The 17,467-nt window shown below is 28.9% G+C and overlaps 1 protein-coding gene across 2 annotated transcripts; it reads right to left on the reverse strand.

Annotated features, from left to right (window-relative positions):
* Nucleotides 1-349: 349 nt before the first annotated feature.
* On the reverse strand, nt 350-12,827 carry LOC105173366 (beta-glucosidase 12). 2 transcript variants are annotated; one of them, XM_011095078.3, is made up of 13 exons: nt 12,657-12,827; nt 12,449-12,518; nt 9,502-9,560; nt 8,193-8,268; nt 7,704-7,781; nt 7,533-7,620; nt 7,156-7,414; nt 4,120-4,235; nt 3,223-3,437; nt 2,129-2,160; nt 1,935-2,037; nt 1,180-1,282; nt 350-684 (listed from the first exon to the last, which is right to left on the reverse strand). In XM_011095078.3, the coding sequence occupies exons 1-13, from the start codon at nt 12,810-12,812 to the stop codon at nt 513-515; spliced, it is 1,527 nt and encodes a 508-aa protein (XP_011093380.1). In that variant the 5' UTR covers nt 12,813-12,827; the 3' UTR covers nt 350-512. The 2 variants fall into 2 exon arrangements, with proteins under 2 accessions (XP_011093380.1, XP_088731631.1); XM_088875505.1 differs by lacking the exons at nt 1,935-2,037; nt 2,129-2,160.
* Nucleotides 12,828-17,467: the final 4,640 nt, after the last annotated feature.

A 17,467-nucleotide genomic window follows, 5' to 3' on the forward strand; every position in this document is an offset into this window, starting at 1 on the left:
ATACCTAACATATTTAATTTTTCTTTCAATGCACACAAAAAGAAAAGATTGTATATTTTTGGTAACAATATGTTTTGTTTTTCTAAATATTTAGATTTATATGTCTCGAATTACATATTTATTCAATCATATATGTACATATATTCGATCTTTTTTCCTTTTAATTTTAATTTACTGGATGTTGTGTATTAAAATTGATCAAAATACATAATATAAACATATTAATTCATGTATATTAATATTTTTGTTATAATATTTTTTAATTACTTACACATCGTGTATGCATGTACTGCTAGTAAGAATAAATGAGAAGACATGTTCGTCTCAAAAGTTTTGATCAATATCCCATTATTTTTAAGAGGGTATTTTATTTCCTTTTCGAACTTTAGTAAGTAAATGATATAAATGTCGGCATACATATACTAAAATGTAGCAACGGTCATCAAACCCTAATCTTATTACATATGAAAATTAACACAAGTACTAGTATCCATAGGGAGAGGTGTCCTTTTTCACTTGGCATTCAGGAAATTTTTGAACCAAATAGCTGACTTTTTGGGAACTCTTTTCAGCTTATTCTTGAAATCGACATAGCATATCCCAAATTGTTGGGTATAACCGGATCCCCATTCAAAGGTGTCCAAAAACGACCACGCAAATAAACCCTTCACACTCAAACCTTGCCTGTCAACAACAAAACTACATTAGCAGATTGTATTATTACACAATTCATTTCTATTCCACAATTTTCATTTTTGAAATTGTAATACGATACTGTTGATTGTCTTAACATAATTAAAGGCATAACATAATTTTTGCAGTAAAAGAGAAAGGAGGATCGATCATCATTTCTGTTATTCAAACCAAAATATTAAACTGCCCATGATCAAAAAACAACCACCATGTGTAAATAATTAATTAGATATTATATCAGGGGTCTCTGAATTTGTGTACCAGAGAGCGGTGTGATTATTTACTCGTAACATAAAGGTGATTTTTTATATTAAAAATTTTATAAGGAGATTTTTGATATTTTAATATATCACAGGGGGTCAAAATGGATTTAACCATAAGAAAATTATGAATAACGAATTTCAGACATACAATTTGTTTTGTCGTATGAGTTTTCTTTCCCAGCAAATTAGCATTAAAAAATAAAAAAAAATAAAATAAACTTACTTAATTGCTTCTTGAACAGCCCGAAGATGACTATTGTAGAATTTAATTCTCTGAAAGTCTTCGATAGCATGTTTCATGGTACCGTTATTACTGTCACCAATACCTAAGAATAGTTCAAAGAAAATTGAATCAGACGTCAATCCGTATAACTCTCTTCATATATATATAAACGACACAAAATGAATTATTCCTTAATTTATAATATGAATGACTATGGTTTTAAATCATTACTTTTTTACGATAGTTTAAAAAATATCTATGTAAAAACTTAATTTTTTTAATCACGATTAATCAATATTCACCATAGTCTTTCACTATGCTCAGTGTGCAAGGGCTGAGCCTTTCACGACCCGTTAAGCAGCCATGTTGCGTGACGTGTCTGGTCGGCCAGGTGTACAAGTATGAGATAGCAAATTAGTATAAATAGATGCTGTAAAGAGAGTATGTACTCCTTGTTTGCAGCATTTAGCTTGTACAATGACTTTGATTTTTTGGATTTAATAAATGGGTAGGGATCCATGTCAAACCCGCCGCCTAAGCACTGCGGTCTTTTAAAGAAAATATCTTTGGTCTATATCTAATGTTTTGATATCACCAATAAAAACACTCGTTAATAGCTGGTATGAGGCTTCGATTAATTAGTACATATTTTCGTAACTATTTACTTGTCCATAATAATTAATATATCAAAAGATTATATTTTTTCTAAATTCTTTTAGTAAAATATTACTAAAAAGAAGTATGTTGTAACTTACCCGTTTCTGTGATGTAAATAGTTGGATTTTTGTATTTCTTCTTGGTGTAAAGTAGAAGTTTATAAAGTCCTTTCGGGTAGACAAAGAAGATGCTCACCCCAGTCTGACAAATTATTAAATCAATTGAGATATTGCAAAATTTAGTATAGTCGAAATAATTCTGGAAAGACTTAGAATTCTTGATGACAACTTACAGGTTCACCAATGGGTACACCTTTGATATCAGCTGCCAAATAATTAAGAGAAATACATAAAGTTACTATATAATTTAATCAATCAAAGCTTGGTCACTAAATGGAATGTTATTGTATACAATGTTTAAACATTGTATTCTAAAATTTTGTCTATACTTTTCAAGGGTTAATTATACTTATTAGGCCCTATTAAAATATGAAATTATATTTTTTTTCTAAAATAAATTTTAATATATATGACCACTTATACCTCCTCTAAAAATACACTGATTGCACATGACCCTCTTCTGTTAGGGTTTGTACGAAAAATATTGATGTCAGCAAAAAAAAAAAAATTATAAATTTCTATTTTCGCCCCTCATTTAGTATTCTCATGTAATATTTTTATACTTATAAAGGGGTAAATATAATTATGTAAAGTCAGAAGGGTGTAATTATAATAAACTATTATTCTCTGACAAAAGTAGCCGTTTATGAGTGGAAAAGTCAATCTTTTCTTTTTGAATTTTTTTTTATTTCCTATAAATGGGGTGAAGTGAACACCATTGTTGTATATATTTCTTGAAGCACTAGATGAAGACTTAAACAAGATACTTTGATGAAATATGTGTAACAGTAATATTAACCCCACTCAATATATAAGAAGTATAAAAATCGAAGGATGACTAGTTTTCTTATTCATCTATTGCTATTTTATTACAATTCACCTTTCTGACTTTATATAGACTACATTACCCCCTTATAAGTATAAAATAAACATTGAATGAGGGGTAAAATAAAAAATATATATGTGTTTTTGCTGATTTCAGCATTTTTCATATAAGCTCTAGCAGAAGGAAATCAGATGTAAATTGTGAATTTTCAGAGGAGTTGTAAATATAATTTAAACTTTTTTAGAGAAAAATGCAATCTCACATTTTCAAAGAGGTCTATTTGTAATTAATTGTATCTTTTAACTACTAATCTGGTTTAACATGATTCAGACATGCATCGGCTTATATGGCTCTATGAGAATCATGCTCGGTAGAGAGCATTGGATTTTGGGAAATTTGGACAGTGCATGCCTGATGTATTGTCATCCCTAAAACACTTACTTGAGAGACGGACCATACTATCCGTTGTGCTGCTAATATTTGCACTACGAGAGAGAATGTGAGCTGCATAATTTCCAGTGTAATAGTTCAATCCCAAAAAGTCGAAGGATTTTTTGACCATTGCTCCTTGCTCCTTGGTGAATTTTGGCAATCGATTTCCCACAAGCGATTGCATGGTTCTTGGATAATCTCCATAAACCAAAGGATGGAGGAACCTGAAAAGGTTGCAAAAGCGAAAGATTATTTGATTTGGTAGATTACATTTTTTGTCCCATAAGTAGATTTGTTTTTAATTTTGGTCCCATACTCAAATCAATTCGCACATTGAGTCCCGTATGTGGTTTCTTTTTTCAATTTGAGGACCATTGAGGGACTTGCGTCCAATTGAAAACGGTAGCTGCTCTCTCCGTTAGTCAATACAATCAAAATAAGGGTAAAATACATTTTTGGTCTCATAAGTTGACCTGTTTCCAATTTTGGTACCATAAGTGGACATGTTTTCAGTTTTGGTCCCACACCAGGCCAATTCGCACATTTACGTGTGGGACCAAAATTGGAAACAGGTCCACTTATGGGACCAAAAATATAATTTACCCTTATTTTGATTGTATTGACTAACGAAAAGAGCAGCTGTCATTATCAATTGGGTAGAAATCCCTCAATGGTCCTCAAACTGGATTAAAAAAAAAACTACATGTGGGACTTAATTTGCGAATTAACCTGAGTGTGGAACCAAAATTGGAAACAGGTCCAATTATGGGACAAAAAAAAATGTAATTTACCCATCATTTGATAGCAAACTAAAATTATTGGTAACGGTTTCATGAATCTCCGACAGCTGAAACTAATGTTTACCATTATATACTTTTATAACAATTGATGTACTTAATTGCTCACCATCCATACATAAAATCAAGAGCTCGCTCTGCAGCTTCAACGTCCAGCTTGTTGCTTGAATACGGTTCCATCCAATGAGCTACCAGCGATATGCCTATTTCCCCCTTTTGAATCGGCTGTAACATGACAAAAATCTTTAAGCAGTTCAAGAGCTCAATTCGAAATATAAGCAATAATGGACAGCTCATCCAATATGGAAAACGTAAATTATTGCAATAATGAGATTATGAGTTTATATCCTACTATATGCGTGGATTTTTACATTACTTTGTGTGAATTATGAGTTATAATTTATAATTTCGTTGTGTGTATATATATAGAATGTGATAGTTATTAAAGAAAACTTAATGATGTAATTATTATGTTTAAACAAAAGATGTAAATAACAAAGCAATGTGAGGAAAAATTACAATTTACGTCTCATAACTTACCTTTGTTTTTATTTTGATTCTATTATTTTACGACTCAATGAATTTATTCCCACAAGTCAAAAAAATTACAATTTATCCCCCGTTATCCAATTTCGTTAAATTGTTAATGGAATGAGCACGTTAACGCACTTGTGGTGCTCCTTTCGTTGATAATTTAACGAAAATCGATAATGCGATGTAAATTACAATTTTTTTACTTGTGGGACTAAATCTGTTGAGTCATAAAACAATGGGACCAAAATCACAAATGGATCAGTTATGGGATATAAATTACAATTTTTCCGACAGATGGAAAATGAAAAATGAAAAATGGGGTTATGAACTTGTATAAAAATGTTTACATGGCTCATGTCCGATGGGTCCAATTTCACATGCTAATTGTCGCCCGTGTCCTCCTTACCAGGTTTCAAATTATAGAATTTATTAATGTCTCAGAAGAATAATGTACATGTCCGCATAATTCTTACCAAAATATTTTCTCCTTCTCTATTCTTTCCTCTCTAAATAAAATTTTGGCTTCAACAAAGCATTATTCTTGTGTGCATATTTTTATACTGTTATTTTTTATAGTAATTGTAATGAATTAGTTGGTTTAACCCATAAAAAAAATTACTTGTTTTAATTAAATAGGGTGTTAATTGTTTTAGCCCATTAAAAAGGGTAAAAATACAATCACATCTCTTAAAATTTTTTATTTATAAATATCATTTTATTATTTAAAAATTATAAATACACCTGTAATTTTAACACCAATCTAACGAGTTCATTCCCTTAGAATCCATTAAATTTCTATTTGTTGATTAGAATAGATGTTCGTATCGATCTTATTTGTTAATTAAAACAAAGAAGCGTTTAAGAGATAAGAGAAAGCAAATGGCAAATGGCAAATGAAAAATGGCAAATGGCAAATGGCAAATGAAAAATGGCAAATGGCGAAAAAATTGCAATTTACATCCCGTAACTTACCGTCTCGCGATTTTGGTCCCATTATTTTACTACTTAACATATTTAGTCCCACAAATCAAAATAAGTTGCAATGTATGTCTCGTTATCCATTTCCGTTAAATTGATAACAGAAGGAGCACTGCACTTGCATTGCACGTGCTCTATTAACAATTTAACAGAAATGGATAATGGGACGTAACTTACAATTTTTTTGGATTTATTGGATTAAATTTGTTGAGTTATAAAATAATAGGATCAAAATTATAAAGAGGATAAATTATGATTATAGAAAATGTGAGGATTAATTATGCTAAAGATGTCATGAAAAATTTACACCTCCATTTATTACTTGTTTTAATTGTCAACAAATCAACTAAATACTACTAAAGTGATTCCCTTAGCTTTAAGGCTGTTAATGGGTTGGACAAGGGCACCAAAATCTATAAATATATATATATATATATATATATATATATATTGAGACTCGATGCAGATTATTAAATTTAGGTCCAGACGCATTATAAAATATAAGTTGGGCCTTAATAATTAGTTATATAAATATATTAATTATGCTTAGATATATTTCTTAACAACTTGACAGGCAATAATATTTTATTGAAGTGACAAAATTGAAGCTTAAAGGTCTAGTTATAATATTACATTCTATTCTTATTAAATATGTATATTTAATATTTTTATTAGAATATTTTTTAAAAAAATTATCAAAAAAAGGAGTTATATGTGAATTGGGTCTTTATAATTGTGAATTTATTGATATAATATGCATAAAAATAAAAAATAAATAGAAATATTAAAAATATATTTATAAATCTAATATATATAGTAAATGATATGGTAAATTATTGTTAGTTCAAAACGCAACTTTCTATTTTTATATTAATTTATTTTGATATATATAGCAAATCTATTTTATATTCACTTTCGTGATTTTTTATCTAAGTAAATTTGTGTTCAATATGTATCTAATGTACTTTATTGTTTTTGCTTTAATTTGAACTTATTAAGCGTTTTTCAATTAGCCTATTTTAAGTAAAAATATCAAATACTATCAACAAAACTAAGAAAAAAAAATATAAGGTCTAGTCCCGACCCAATTCCAAAAAATCGAGTCCAAAACAATAGTGCACTGGATCTAGAAACCCATTCGGTCTTGAGGAGGTTGGATAGGGTATGGGTATTAATAAATAGAATGGGTTCTTTCGGCATGAGTCTCAATAGGGTAAGACCCCACTTAGCTTAACTCGATTCCTTTATTAGAGTTGTTCATGAACATGATTAATTGTTAAAGTAAATATCACTTTTGGTCCTCCAACTATATTACTTTTTCGCATTTAGTCGCTTCAAGTTTTGCAGTCGTCATATTTAGTCCAACATTTGAAAGTTTCATCAACGTGGTCTTTGTCGTTAACATTTCATTAAAATGGGTCTATTTTTTGATGAAAACTATAAGACATTTCTTTTTCTAGAAATATTGTCAAAATGGGTCCTTTTTTTGCGCCAAACACCCATAACTTCCCTCCGAATCCAACTACCGTTAGTTTTTAATAGAATCTAACTGCAAATAAGTGGCATAGTTAGAAGAGCAAAAGTGATTTTACCCGTAATGATTATATGAATGATATGAAAAATTACAACGAACCTGATATTTTTCCTTATATAGTTTGACAGTTGCTGCATGGGAAAGGAGCAAATGATGAGCAACAATATAAGGCTCGGTTGATGAGTTCCCGTGAGAACATCTGTCCCTAGCGGAGCACCTCCCTGGCGCCAGGTTCCCAATGAAGCTTCCATCATAGCCACCACTGGCAAATGAGAACGGCTCATTGATTGTGATCCAATGCTTAATACGATCACCGAATTTCTTGAAACAAAGCTCCGCAAAATCTCTAAAATCATCACTGTCAATATAACATGTAAGACTTAATTTTTTTTAAAAAAAATTATTTTATATCTTAATTTATTCACGTGGGTTCGTGCGTCACTTAAATATAAAATTGTATAATTAAACTGACTTACATGATGTGAGGACTTAGAAAGCCTTTATACTCATCCTCAAGTGTTTGGGGAAGGTCCCAATGAAACAAAGTCACAAATGGGGTTATACCTATAAAAACACTTAAATTATAGCAAAAACAAAAAATAAATTTAATTACATAATTAAGAGAGTAAGATACGTAATTTGCTCACCATTTGCAAGGAGTTCGTTGAACACATTGTTGTAAAAAGCAATTCCTTTCTTGTTCACTCCTCCACTTAGCTTTCCACCTGGGAAAGTATTAATTATCCAAAAATACTATAGTCCTGATAGAATAAATTAACAGTGGGTATATATGGGCTATTATATAAATTTATTTGATACTGAACGAAATGATATCATTTTTTAAAGGGTGAATAGCAATTTACCTCCCCGTGATATTAAAAATGAGCATACTAAAAAACTATAACAATTTACTCCCCCGTACTTTTTAAAATGAAGCAATTTATCTCCTTATATAGGAAGGTAAATTGCTTCATTTTAAAAATCATTTGGAGGTAAATTGTTGTATTTTAAAAAATACAAGGAGGTAAATCGCTATTTATTTTATCATAAGGGGGTAATTTGCTCATTTGCGATATCACAAGGGGTTGCTTGTATTTTTTTTTTAAATAATAATGTAATAATGTAAGTAGCCTTACGAGGTAATATCCGTGGCCAAGAAATGGACATTCTGAAAGAATTCAGTCCTATATACTTCATCAGTTTCACATCCTCCTGCCAATTTCAACTTTCACCAACAATTAGTTACTAAATCCAGGCATTTTTCTGCTTTTACATTTTCCATAGCGAGCTTTAGAATGACAAAAATTGACTTTTACTTAGATCCAAACTATTTATAGTAGACGAAGTTTTAGGCTAAGTTCCACATAATCGGATTCCAATTAACTACACAACATGTAAACTGACAATTTGAGTGCGATAGGATAGGGGTTCAACACTTTAGTTCTCCTTTTATGGAACTTTTAAAATGGTTCCAAATTTAGGAAAACTCGATACATTTAGTCATCTGCTTTATGAAATCTTTAAAAAATGGTATCAAAATTAGAGAAACTCGGCACATTTAGTCTCATGTCTAAGTTTTTGTAAAACAAGATATGGCAAGGACACGTGAAATGTGCATGTTCATCAGTTGCGTGAGCAGGCTAGCTAACGGACACGGGCATTGCACGTGTCGTTGCCGTCTATTTTTTCAAAAAAGTTTAGACATGGGATTAAACATATTGAGTTTTTTGAATTTTGGGACCAGTTTAAAAATCCTGTAAAGGAGAGGTCTCTAAATACGTTAAGTTTTTCTAGTTTTGGACCATTTTGAAACTATCGTAAAATAGAGAACTAAACGTGTTGAGTCTTCCTATCCTATGAGACGAAATGTACAATTTTGCCTATAAATTTTAAGGGATAACTTTATTTTCGTCCTCTAAGGTATTCACTAAATTGTTTTTGGTATCCGATATTCCGACTTTATTAATTTTGCTAACCAATTTTTTTTAAAATAATTATAATTAATCATAACTGTTAATTGACTATTTAAACTAATGAAGACACCTATCTGGAGGGGGAAAAAAGGGAGCAAACCAATAATAATGGGAAAAAATTAACTGCCCATAATTTACCATACGTAAAAAAGGTGGAAGGCACAATTTCGGGTGAAAAATAGCCGAATTATAGAGAAATTCATTTTTAGTTCCTTAAATTAATCACCAAATCATTTTTGATATCCCATGTTCCGACCACATCAATTTTGATTTTTAAATTTTATTAAAATAATTAAAGTTAGTCCTAATTATTTGGCAGAAAAGATCCTTCCATTAGTTTAGACACTAAACTAACGAGAAAAATCAACTTTAATCATTTTAAAAAAAAATTGAAAATGAACAACGATAGATATTATGATCATGATAATGTTTTACAAAAATTAAAATTATTCAAAATTCAAAACTAAATTACCTTATATAGATTATAGAAGTTATCTGCCACGTCACCATTGCTCCTATCCGATATTTTACCTGTAAATGTATCAGTTGGGAATAATTTTATTTTTCGTATTTAAAGTGAACTTTTTTTTTTTTTGAATTTTAGTATCCTAGGTTTGCAAGTCATTAGATTTGGTACTCAGAGTTTTTAATTTTCATCCGCCTGAGTTTAACGATCAACCCAATTTTGGAGGAAAAATTAGACAGAATCTTATTTATATAAGGGCATGTTTGGCTGTCATTTTATTCAATAAAAAAAATTAAGTAAAGAAAGTATGATTAAATAAATAAAATTAAGAGTCCAGAATATATTTTGGTAGTGAAAATTCCATATTTTGATATGAAACATTTTATAAACATTGCCATTATATATGTTAAATTTAAAAATACTGCGACCATAATTACATTTATAAAAATCTTGAAAGATATTTCTAAAAATTAGGCATGCATCTGACTATGGGGAGTGTTTGTACGAGATTTGAAAAAATGCTTTTCAACTTCTTACTTTAAAAAATAATTTTAATATGTTTGAAATATTAATTTCTGTTCTCAAACTAATAAGAAAAATACTTTTAAACCAAAAGTTATAAGGGAGTGTTTGTCGAAAATTCTACTTTTAAAGAACTGATTTTAGTAGAAAAAATTGAAAGTGGTAATAGAATCAAAAGTGGATAGTATCCATAAAAAAAGTGAAAAACGGATAAAAGTTTAATTTGGTAGTATATTTCTTTAATATTTGCACTTGTCTTTTGATAATTTTTTTCTCAAAAAATAATAAATTTTGTTACAATTGTTATATCCCATATTTAATTTTACAAATATTTATTTTACATTATTAAAATATTGAATACTAATGAAAAAATGAATGTTTAATTGAATAATATTTTCCTATGTGATATAATTATTAATTCATGCACTATAAATAACATTGCATGATTGCCAAAAAAATATATTTCTTAGTTAATCATAGCAGTTTAATTTATATTTTTTCTATGATATAAATAGGAATATATCCAATAATATAGAAAATAAAATATAATTTTTTTAAATAATATGTAAAATTATAAATTTTGTTAGTGATAAATTATTCAAATTATTTAAAAATTCTAATATCAACTTTAGATGAGCAATTTTAAGAATAAAATAAAAGGGTAAAATCGAAATAAGATTATTATACTGAAGGTAAAGTAACACAAAAGAAAGTTGAATTTATTTATAGAAAACCAAAGCAGTTAAAAACATCCCATAAGGTAGTTCTAGCTTTTAGCTCAAAAGTGCTTTTTATAGAAGTTCTGAGAGTAGAAGCTGAGATTTCAAATGCTAAAAGTGTTTTTTTTAAATCAAAAGTTGAGAATTGTTTTTTCAAAGCTCGCACAAATGCTATAACTAGCTACTTTGGCGTTATTGTAAAAAAATTCAACTTCTATTTTACTATTTTACCCTCATTACAATAATTTTAATTTTATTTTATCTTTTTTATTGTATTTTTAAAATTGCATATTCAAAGTTGATATTGCAAATTTTAAATAATTTGATTAATTTAACAATAATAAAATTTTCACTTTCATATATTAAATATTTTAGAATATTTATATTTTATTTTCTATATTATCTAATTATATTATTCCTATATCATTAAGAAAATATAAATTAAATGGCTATGATTATTAATGAAATAATTTTTTTATTGTGTATGAGTCAACAATTATATTACATAGTGGGAGCATTATTAAATTAAACAATCACTTTTTCTATTAATATTATTAAAATACAAGTCGAAATAAAACTTATTATTTTTTATAAAAAAATAATTATTGTTGACAAACAACAAGTCGAAATATAAGTAACAATAGTATCTTTTTAATAAATGGAACAAAATAGTCTTTAATCGATTAAGTTTGTTTCAAAAGTATTTTTTTTCTCAAATACTATCCACTTTTGATTCTGCTACCACTTCTAACTTTTCCTAGAAAATAGCAGTTTTTACAAACACTCCCTAAATTTATTATATGTGTCAATTTGTTTTTGAATAATTAGAGTATATCTGTTTATTTTTAGAATTTTATATTTACTTACGAAAAATACTCAAATTATACTGGCACCAGACAGTCCATTTTTAATAAATAAATTTTAATAATTATCTGGAAAATTTAGATGTATAACTAAATTTTAATAATTATTTGACATAAACTGTCTAATTTGTGACTATTATTCAACTTAATTTAAAAAATTCGTACACCTATTTATTCAACTAAAATTTATTTAATATTTTTACTATAAGGTGATCATTCAAAAAAGAGGACTTTATTATTTAATAATAAATAAATTTTTGTTTAAAATCCCTTGTATTTTTCTAAAATATTGCATACTCCCTTTTGTTAGGTAACTTTAAAGGCATTAATATTTTTGCTTAATTGCCCATTATACCCTTCTTATAACAATCATTGATCTTCAATTGTAAAAAATAAACGGTCAAAATCTTAAGTAATTTAAAATATAATTTATTGTAATATATTTGAACTCAATAAATAATTTAAATTAATCCAATATATAATAAAATATATTTAAATAAAATAATAATACAAATAAATCAATTTAAAATATATTTAAATGTGAAAGAAAGGAGCAAAATGCTATTATACACGTAAAGTAATCCCCAAAAGGCCAAAAACTGAAGCACACTCGCACCATAGGTGAGCATTAGATACTCTCCATTTATTTCTAACCAGAAGGAATTTTTTATTCTATTTTATAAAACATAAGAGATTTTTGCCTATAAAATTAATACAAGAAAATTCACCAAAAACGCTGAGGATATTATGCAATTTACCCTTCCTTTTATCGACCCGAAAGAAGCTTAGTATATATATACTGTATCCTTTCTTACACAAAACAAAACTTGCAAAAATAAAAAGAATTACCTGGAAATTTGTGTGTGTAAGTGTCCCATATGCTTGGTCCTTTCCCATCTTCAAATGCGGCACCCTCGTACTAGTCATAATTAACCATATCAAAATGGTCATATATATATATATAAATAAAAAATATGCATGAATGAGAAGAAAACAAATATTTCTCTAGATTTAAAAGAAATGTAAGTTGCAAAATAGTGTAGAAAATAATGTATACTTGATAAGCAGCTGATGAAGTTCCAAATAAAAAATCAAGTGGGAATGCTCTGCGATCGAAACGGTCATAGCTTAAGCCGAGCCCTATGCCTGCAAACGACGAGCAAATCCAGAATAGCACAACTTCTAAAATGATAGAGCTTAGTCTAACTCTCATGGCTTTTTCCCCTTCCGCCTCCTTTGTTTTCGATCTTTTTTCCAGTCAAAATGAACCATTAAATAGGCGTGGGGGATTTGGATAGGATTACTGTATTAGTTGTTGGCAAATGAATCCTGAGGGTGAAGCCCACAATGACTTATGATTGTACTGTACTCGTGTACTTCTTGTTTTATGAAAATTTACCTTTATCGAGAAAACAAATGAATGCTAACGCCTAGGTGTAGCAAAATTCAAAAACCACTTTTTGCAATGTTGAATATTTATTTAGATATAAAATGGGTGAATAGCAATTTATCCCCCTTGATATTGAAAATAAGCATATTACACCTCTTATGAAAAAAAATATTGTAATTTACGCCCCTGTACTTTTAACATGAAGCAATTTACCTCCTTATACAAGGACGTAAATTACTTCATTTTAAAAAATATTAGGAGACAAATCGCTATTTATTTTTTCATAAGGGGTAATTTGCTCATTTTTGTGATATCACAATATGGTTGTTTGCATTTTTGCGGATATAACATACATTAATACATGATACGGATATATGTATCAGAAATGTTAGCGTCTTCTGAAAATCAGTTTTAATGTTGAATTTACATTATAAATATAAATAAATACATAAGTACTACGTGATATAGACATGCACGACAATGACAATGAGATGGCGGGAAAAGAGCTTGTGGCGTGTCCACCACCAATTGGACACAACAATTTATTTATTTATTTTTCTATATTTTACAAATCCACGAGTCATAAAATTTTTACAAGAAACAAATCCTAATTCAAAAATAGTATTATGTCACACGAATTGATTTCGTCTTATATTGTTTTTAAATTTCATCTTTTTAATTACGATTATACTCTTTTTATATTTCAATAATATTAATACTCACATTAACTTATATTAATTCAATGCTGTAATTAATATATATGATTTCCTTATTTTATTCAAATTGTTTGTATGATTTAGTAAATTATTCACTAAATAGAATTACTACAAGCTTCTCTGAGATTTGACATAATTACCAATACTATCTTGTTGTTTGAAAAATTATAAATACCCCTCTCAATATTTGATAAAATTATATCATTCTCGGATGGATGTTTGAAATTATCAACTTATCGCTTGCTATATTTTAATATTTTCTTTTAAAAATAAAAAAAATAAATTATAAAAAATTAGGCGAGGTGGATGAAAAAATTTAAAATATTATAAAAAAATTACCCCACTAATGGATTGGGCCACTACCAAAAAATTAAATTTTTGCTACACTATAAATGATTACAGTTTAAAAGTTATAATAAATCAATACTATTAACTACGTTTAGACAAAATCAAAGCAAAAATTTAAAATTTTACCACGATTAATCAATATTCGTCATGGGTTTTATCATAGCCAAAACATTTGCCATGGTTTTGACCGCACTTGCAGAAACAAGGACTAATGACCGTTGCGAAGTCATGATTAATTTGTATTTATTATAGTATTCTTGTTTTGATTACAGTAACCAACCCTAGCGAAAAATCATATTTTTTCTAGTAAGCCAATTGTAGATGATCGTTAAAATCAGTAAATATTTATAATTTTTTAAATAGTGAGAAAATATTTATAATTTTTTAAATAGTGAGAAAATATTTATAATTATAACAAATTTTATTAGAATTTGCTCAAATATACTTTAATTTTATATATGAAATTTGTAGAGTAGTTGTATTTGAGCAATGCAACATCCTATTTTTTTTAAAAAAAATTTTAGTGAAAAAAATAGAATTATGAGACGCAATGTCTACATTATCGTGGGCATGTACGTACCTCATATAGTGTGTGTGTGATGTGGGGGACTTGAGAGTCCTTTTTCTTTTCTTGTTTGATAACCAATGGGGCTTGCAAGTCCTTTTCTCCCTACTTTTAATAGTTTTAATAGTATTTACTTGTTAACTTAAATTTGGATTAAATATTGGTTAACTTAAATAGTTTTTTCTTGTTTTTCGGTAAATGTAAATTTTATTAAGTAAAGGAGTATATAAGTACAGTACAACAAGCATCAACTAGAAGGGTTCCTCGACAAGCCAAGGAATCCGCCATAAACGATAAAGTGCACATTAACAGCATAAGGACGTTGAATACTAGGAATTCGCTGTCGCACATCTTCAAAAATAAGTGTACCCAAAATCCGTGAATCACGATAACTCCCATCAAAACGTCGAAAATTGTTTATTTAAATGTCTGGCTTTAGGAGTAAGTAGTTTGTCTTACTTTAACTTGGCAATTTTCTTAAAGATTGCCTGTGTTCTTTTTCCCTCGGTATTGTATCCATTGTTGTACATCATGAACTCAATTGTGTACATTACACTTTTGATTTTATTAATTTTGGAATTGTCATTATAAATGTGTTATAGATTTCATACTCTTATTTATTCGTGAAATTCATTAAATATTTTCAGTAAATTTCATCAAATACCCTCGTTATTAACGTAGAATTAAGAGTTTTAACCTAGTTAGATTCCAACCAACCAAAAACCTTAGTAACACACACATGTATGCCTAATTTCTAAGCTCCAAATTCGACCATGTACCCTTACATACACTCCTCGGCCTAGTCAACGTCCAACCAAGGTTTGGGTTTGCATTTTAATAGACCGAACTTGATAAATTAAAATTAAATCAAGCCCACATCTATTGGACTTCAAATTGAACCTAGTTTAATTAATAAGCTCAATATTAAAATATCTTTTAATTCAATTAAAGGATCCAAACCTTTTATTATCTCTCTTTTAATTTATAAAATCGACCAAACCCAATAAAATTGATCCAATTAATTTTAATGGCTGACTTGAAATTCTAATTAATTCAATTAATTCTAATGGCTAACTTAACATTCTAATCAATTTAATTAATTAAACTTCAAGTCATCAATCCAATTGATTGGTCTAAATAAATGATCCATTCATTTATTCTTACAAGAATTAACTTAATCCGACTCTTTTGGATTTAGTTCTAAATTAATTGCATCCAATTATAGTGGTACGGTATGACTTTTTAGGTTCACCCTCAGATAGACTTGGGAGTGTATGTGACCAACACAATTAACTAAATACAATTTAATTGATTATTTTCGATTATTCTATAACCGAAAACAGCCCGTTACCATGGGTGGTATCTAGCAACAGTCTATGGCACTATAGGCTAGGTGAATAGTAATTGAAACTCCACAGAAAGCCGTTAGAATATAGCCATTGCACCACATTTAGGAATGGGGTCTGGACCACAATTGGAATGCAACAATGACCGTTAAAATTTAGCTTTGAATGGGTCTTGTAATACAATAGTTTCTATTTATTGAAGTCATGCCAAATTGTTTCTCATTTTAAAACAATACTTGAAAGACAAACTACATCCCACAAATGCCATACTTAGAAACGGATATTGTAATACAAGCATTTCTAAGGACTGAAACCGTCTCAAATTGTAAATTCATTTTGGAACGATTTTTTCCACTTCCCCATTTTTCAATGGTCTTTGGACCGCATTTTGGAAAGTTACCCATCTGTTATTGGTGAGCCATTCCAACGGTTATAAAAGAGTTCCAGACTGCATTACAATATTTTATCATTTCGCTTTTGGCACGGTAATTGAAACACATATTATAACTCAATTTCTGGAATGCTTCTTATAACAGTCCTGCAGTTCCAAACATAAAGGATAAAATATAAGAAGATTGTGACCTCAGCGACCATACTCCATTCCTCAAGAGTTCCAATGACCGTCCCAATTATGAACAATTTTTGGAATGTTCATGTTATCTTTCCCAAATTCCACATTTTTTTTTGTAGTGATTACCAAATAATATAAAACTTCATAATGTTATTGGAAAAAACGGGGAGGCAGGTGGAAGATACCGATTAACCCATGCAGTTCAACACTATAAGATGACAGTTACATCAATGTAATTCTAACATTTATGAATATATAATTTTATTGCATACTGCGTACATGTATCAATGTCAAATAATTTTTTTTTTAATGTATTTCAATTATATTGTTCCACTACAATGATACATTTCCACAGTATTAAATTATCAAAAACCACAGTATTTTTTAAAAAAATTCAATAAAAATAATTAATTATTTAGAATAGTCTTTGTAACGGCTTTAGGCACACCACTGAACAAGACGACGTCGTACCCATATTTTGTATTACCCTTTGCTCATAGTCCAATGGGATTAGATCAGTAGAGCTACTATTCTATTCTTCCTCGGAGTCAGAATAGGTAGCTCAGACCGGTCTCGTCAAGATGTTAGCTTCGAGCTTCTTCTGCGAATCAGCTCTCGCCACCTCTTTCGGAGACTGCTTTTAGTTCCCATCGGTCTAATAAAACTGGATTAAGATAGAGCCTGAGGGCAGCAACCTTAAAGAGCTACAACTTCCTATGCTTTTTTCACTCTGAAGGCTCCTGGAAAAACCATTGAATGATAACTATAAGGGAGGTTCCATGTAAGGGGCAAAAGCCGAATTTGTCTTGGCATTTTTAACGATTTTTTACACGGCTATATTATTGTAATTCCTTTGTAACAACCTTTTAGTTTTTATATCTCTCTTAGTAATAATTCTTATAACGGCCTTGGCCATTCTAAAAATTATATAT

Source organism: Sesamum indicum, linkage group LG11 (assembly GCF_026168435.1).
Source record: "Sesamum indicum cultivar Baizhima isolate 11 linkage group LG11, ASM2616843v1, whole genome shotgun sequence".
NCBI lineage: Eukaryota > Viridiplantae > Streptophyta > Magnoliopsida > Lamiales > Pedaliaceae > Sesamum > Sesamum indicum.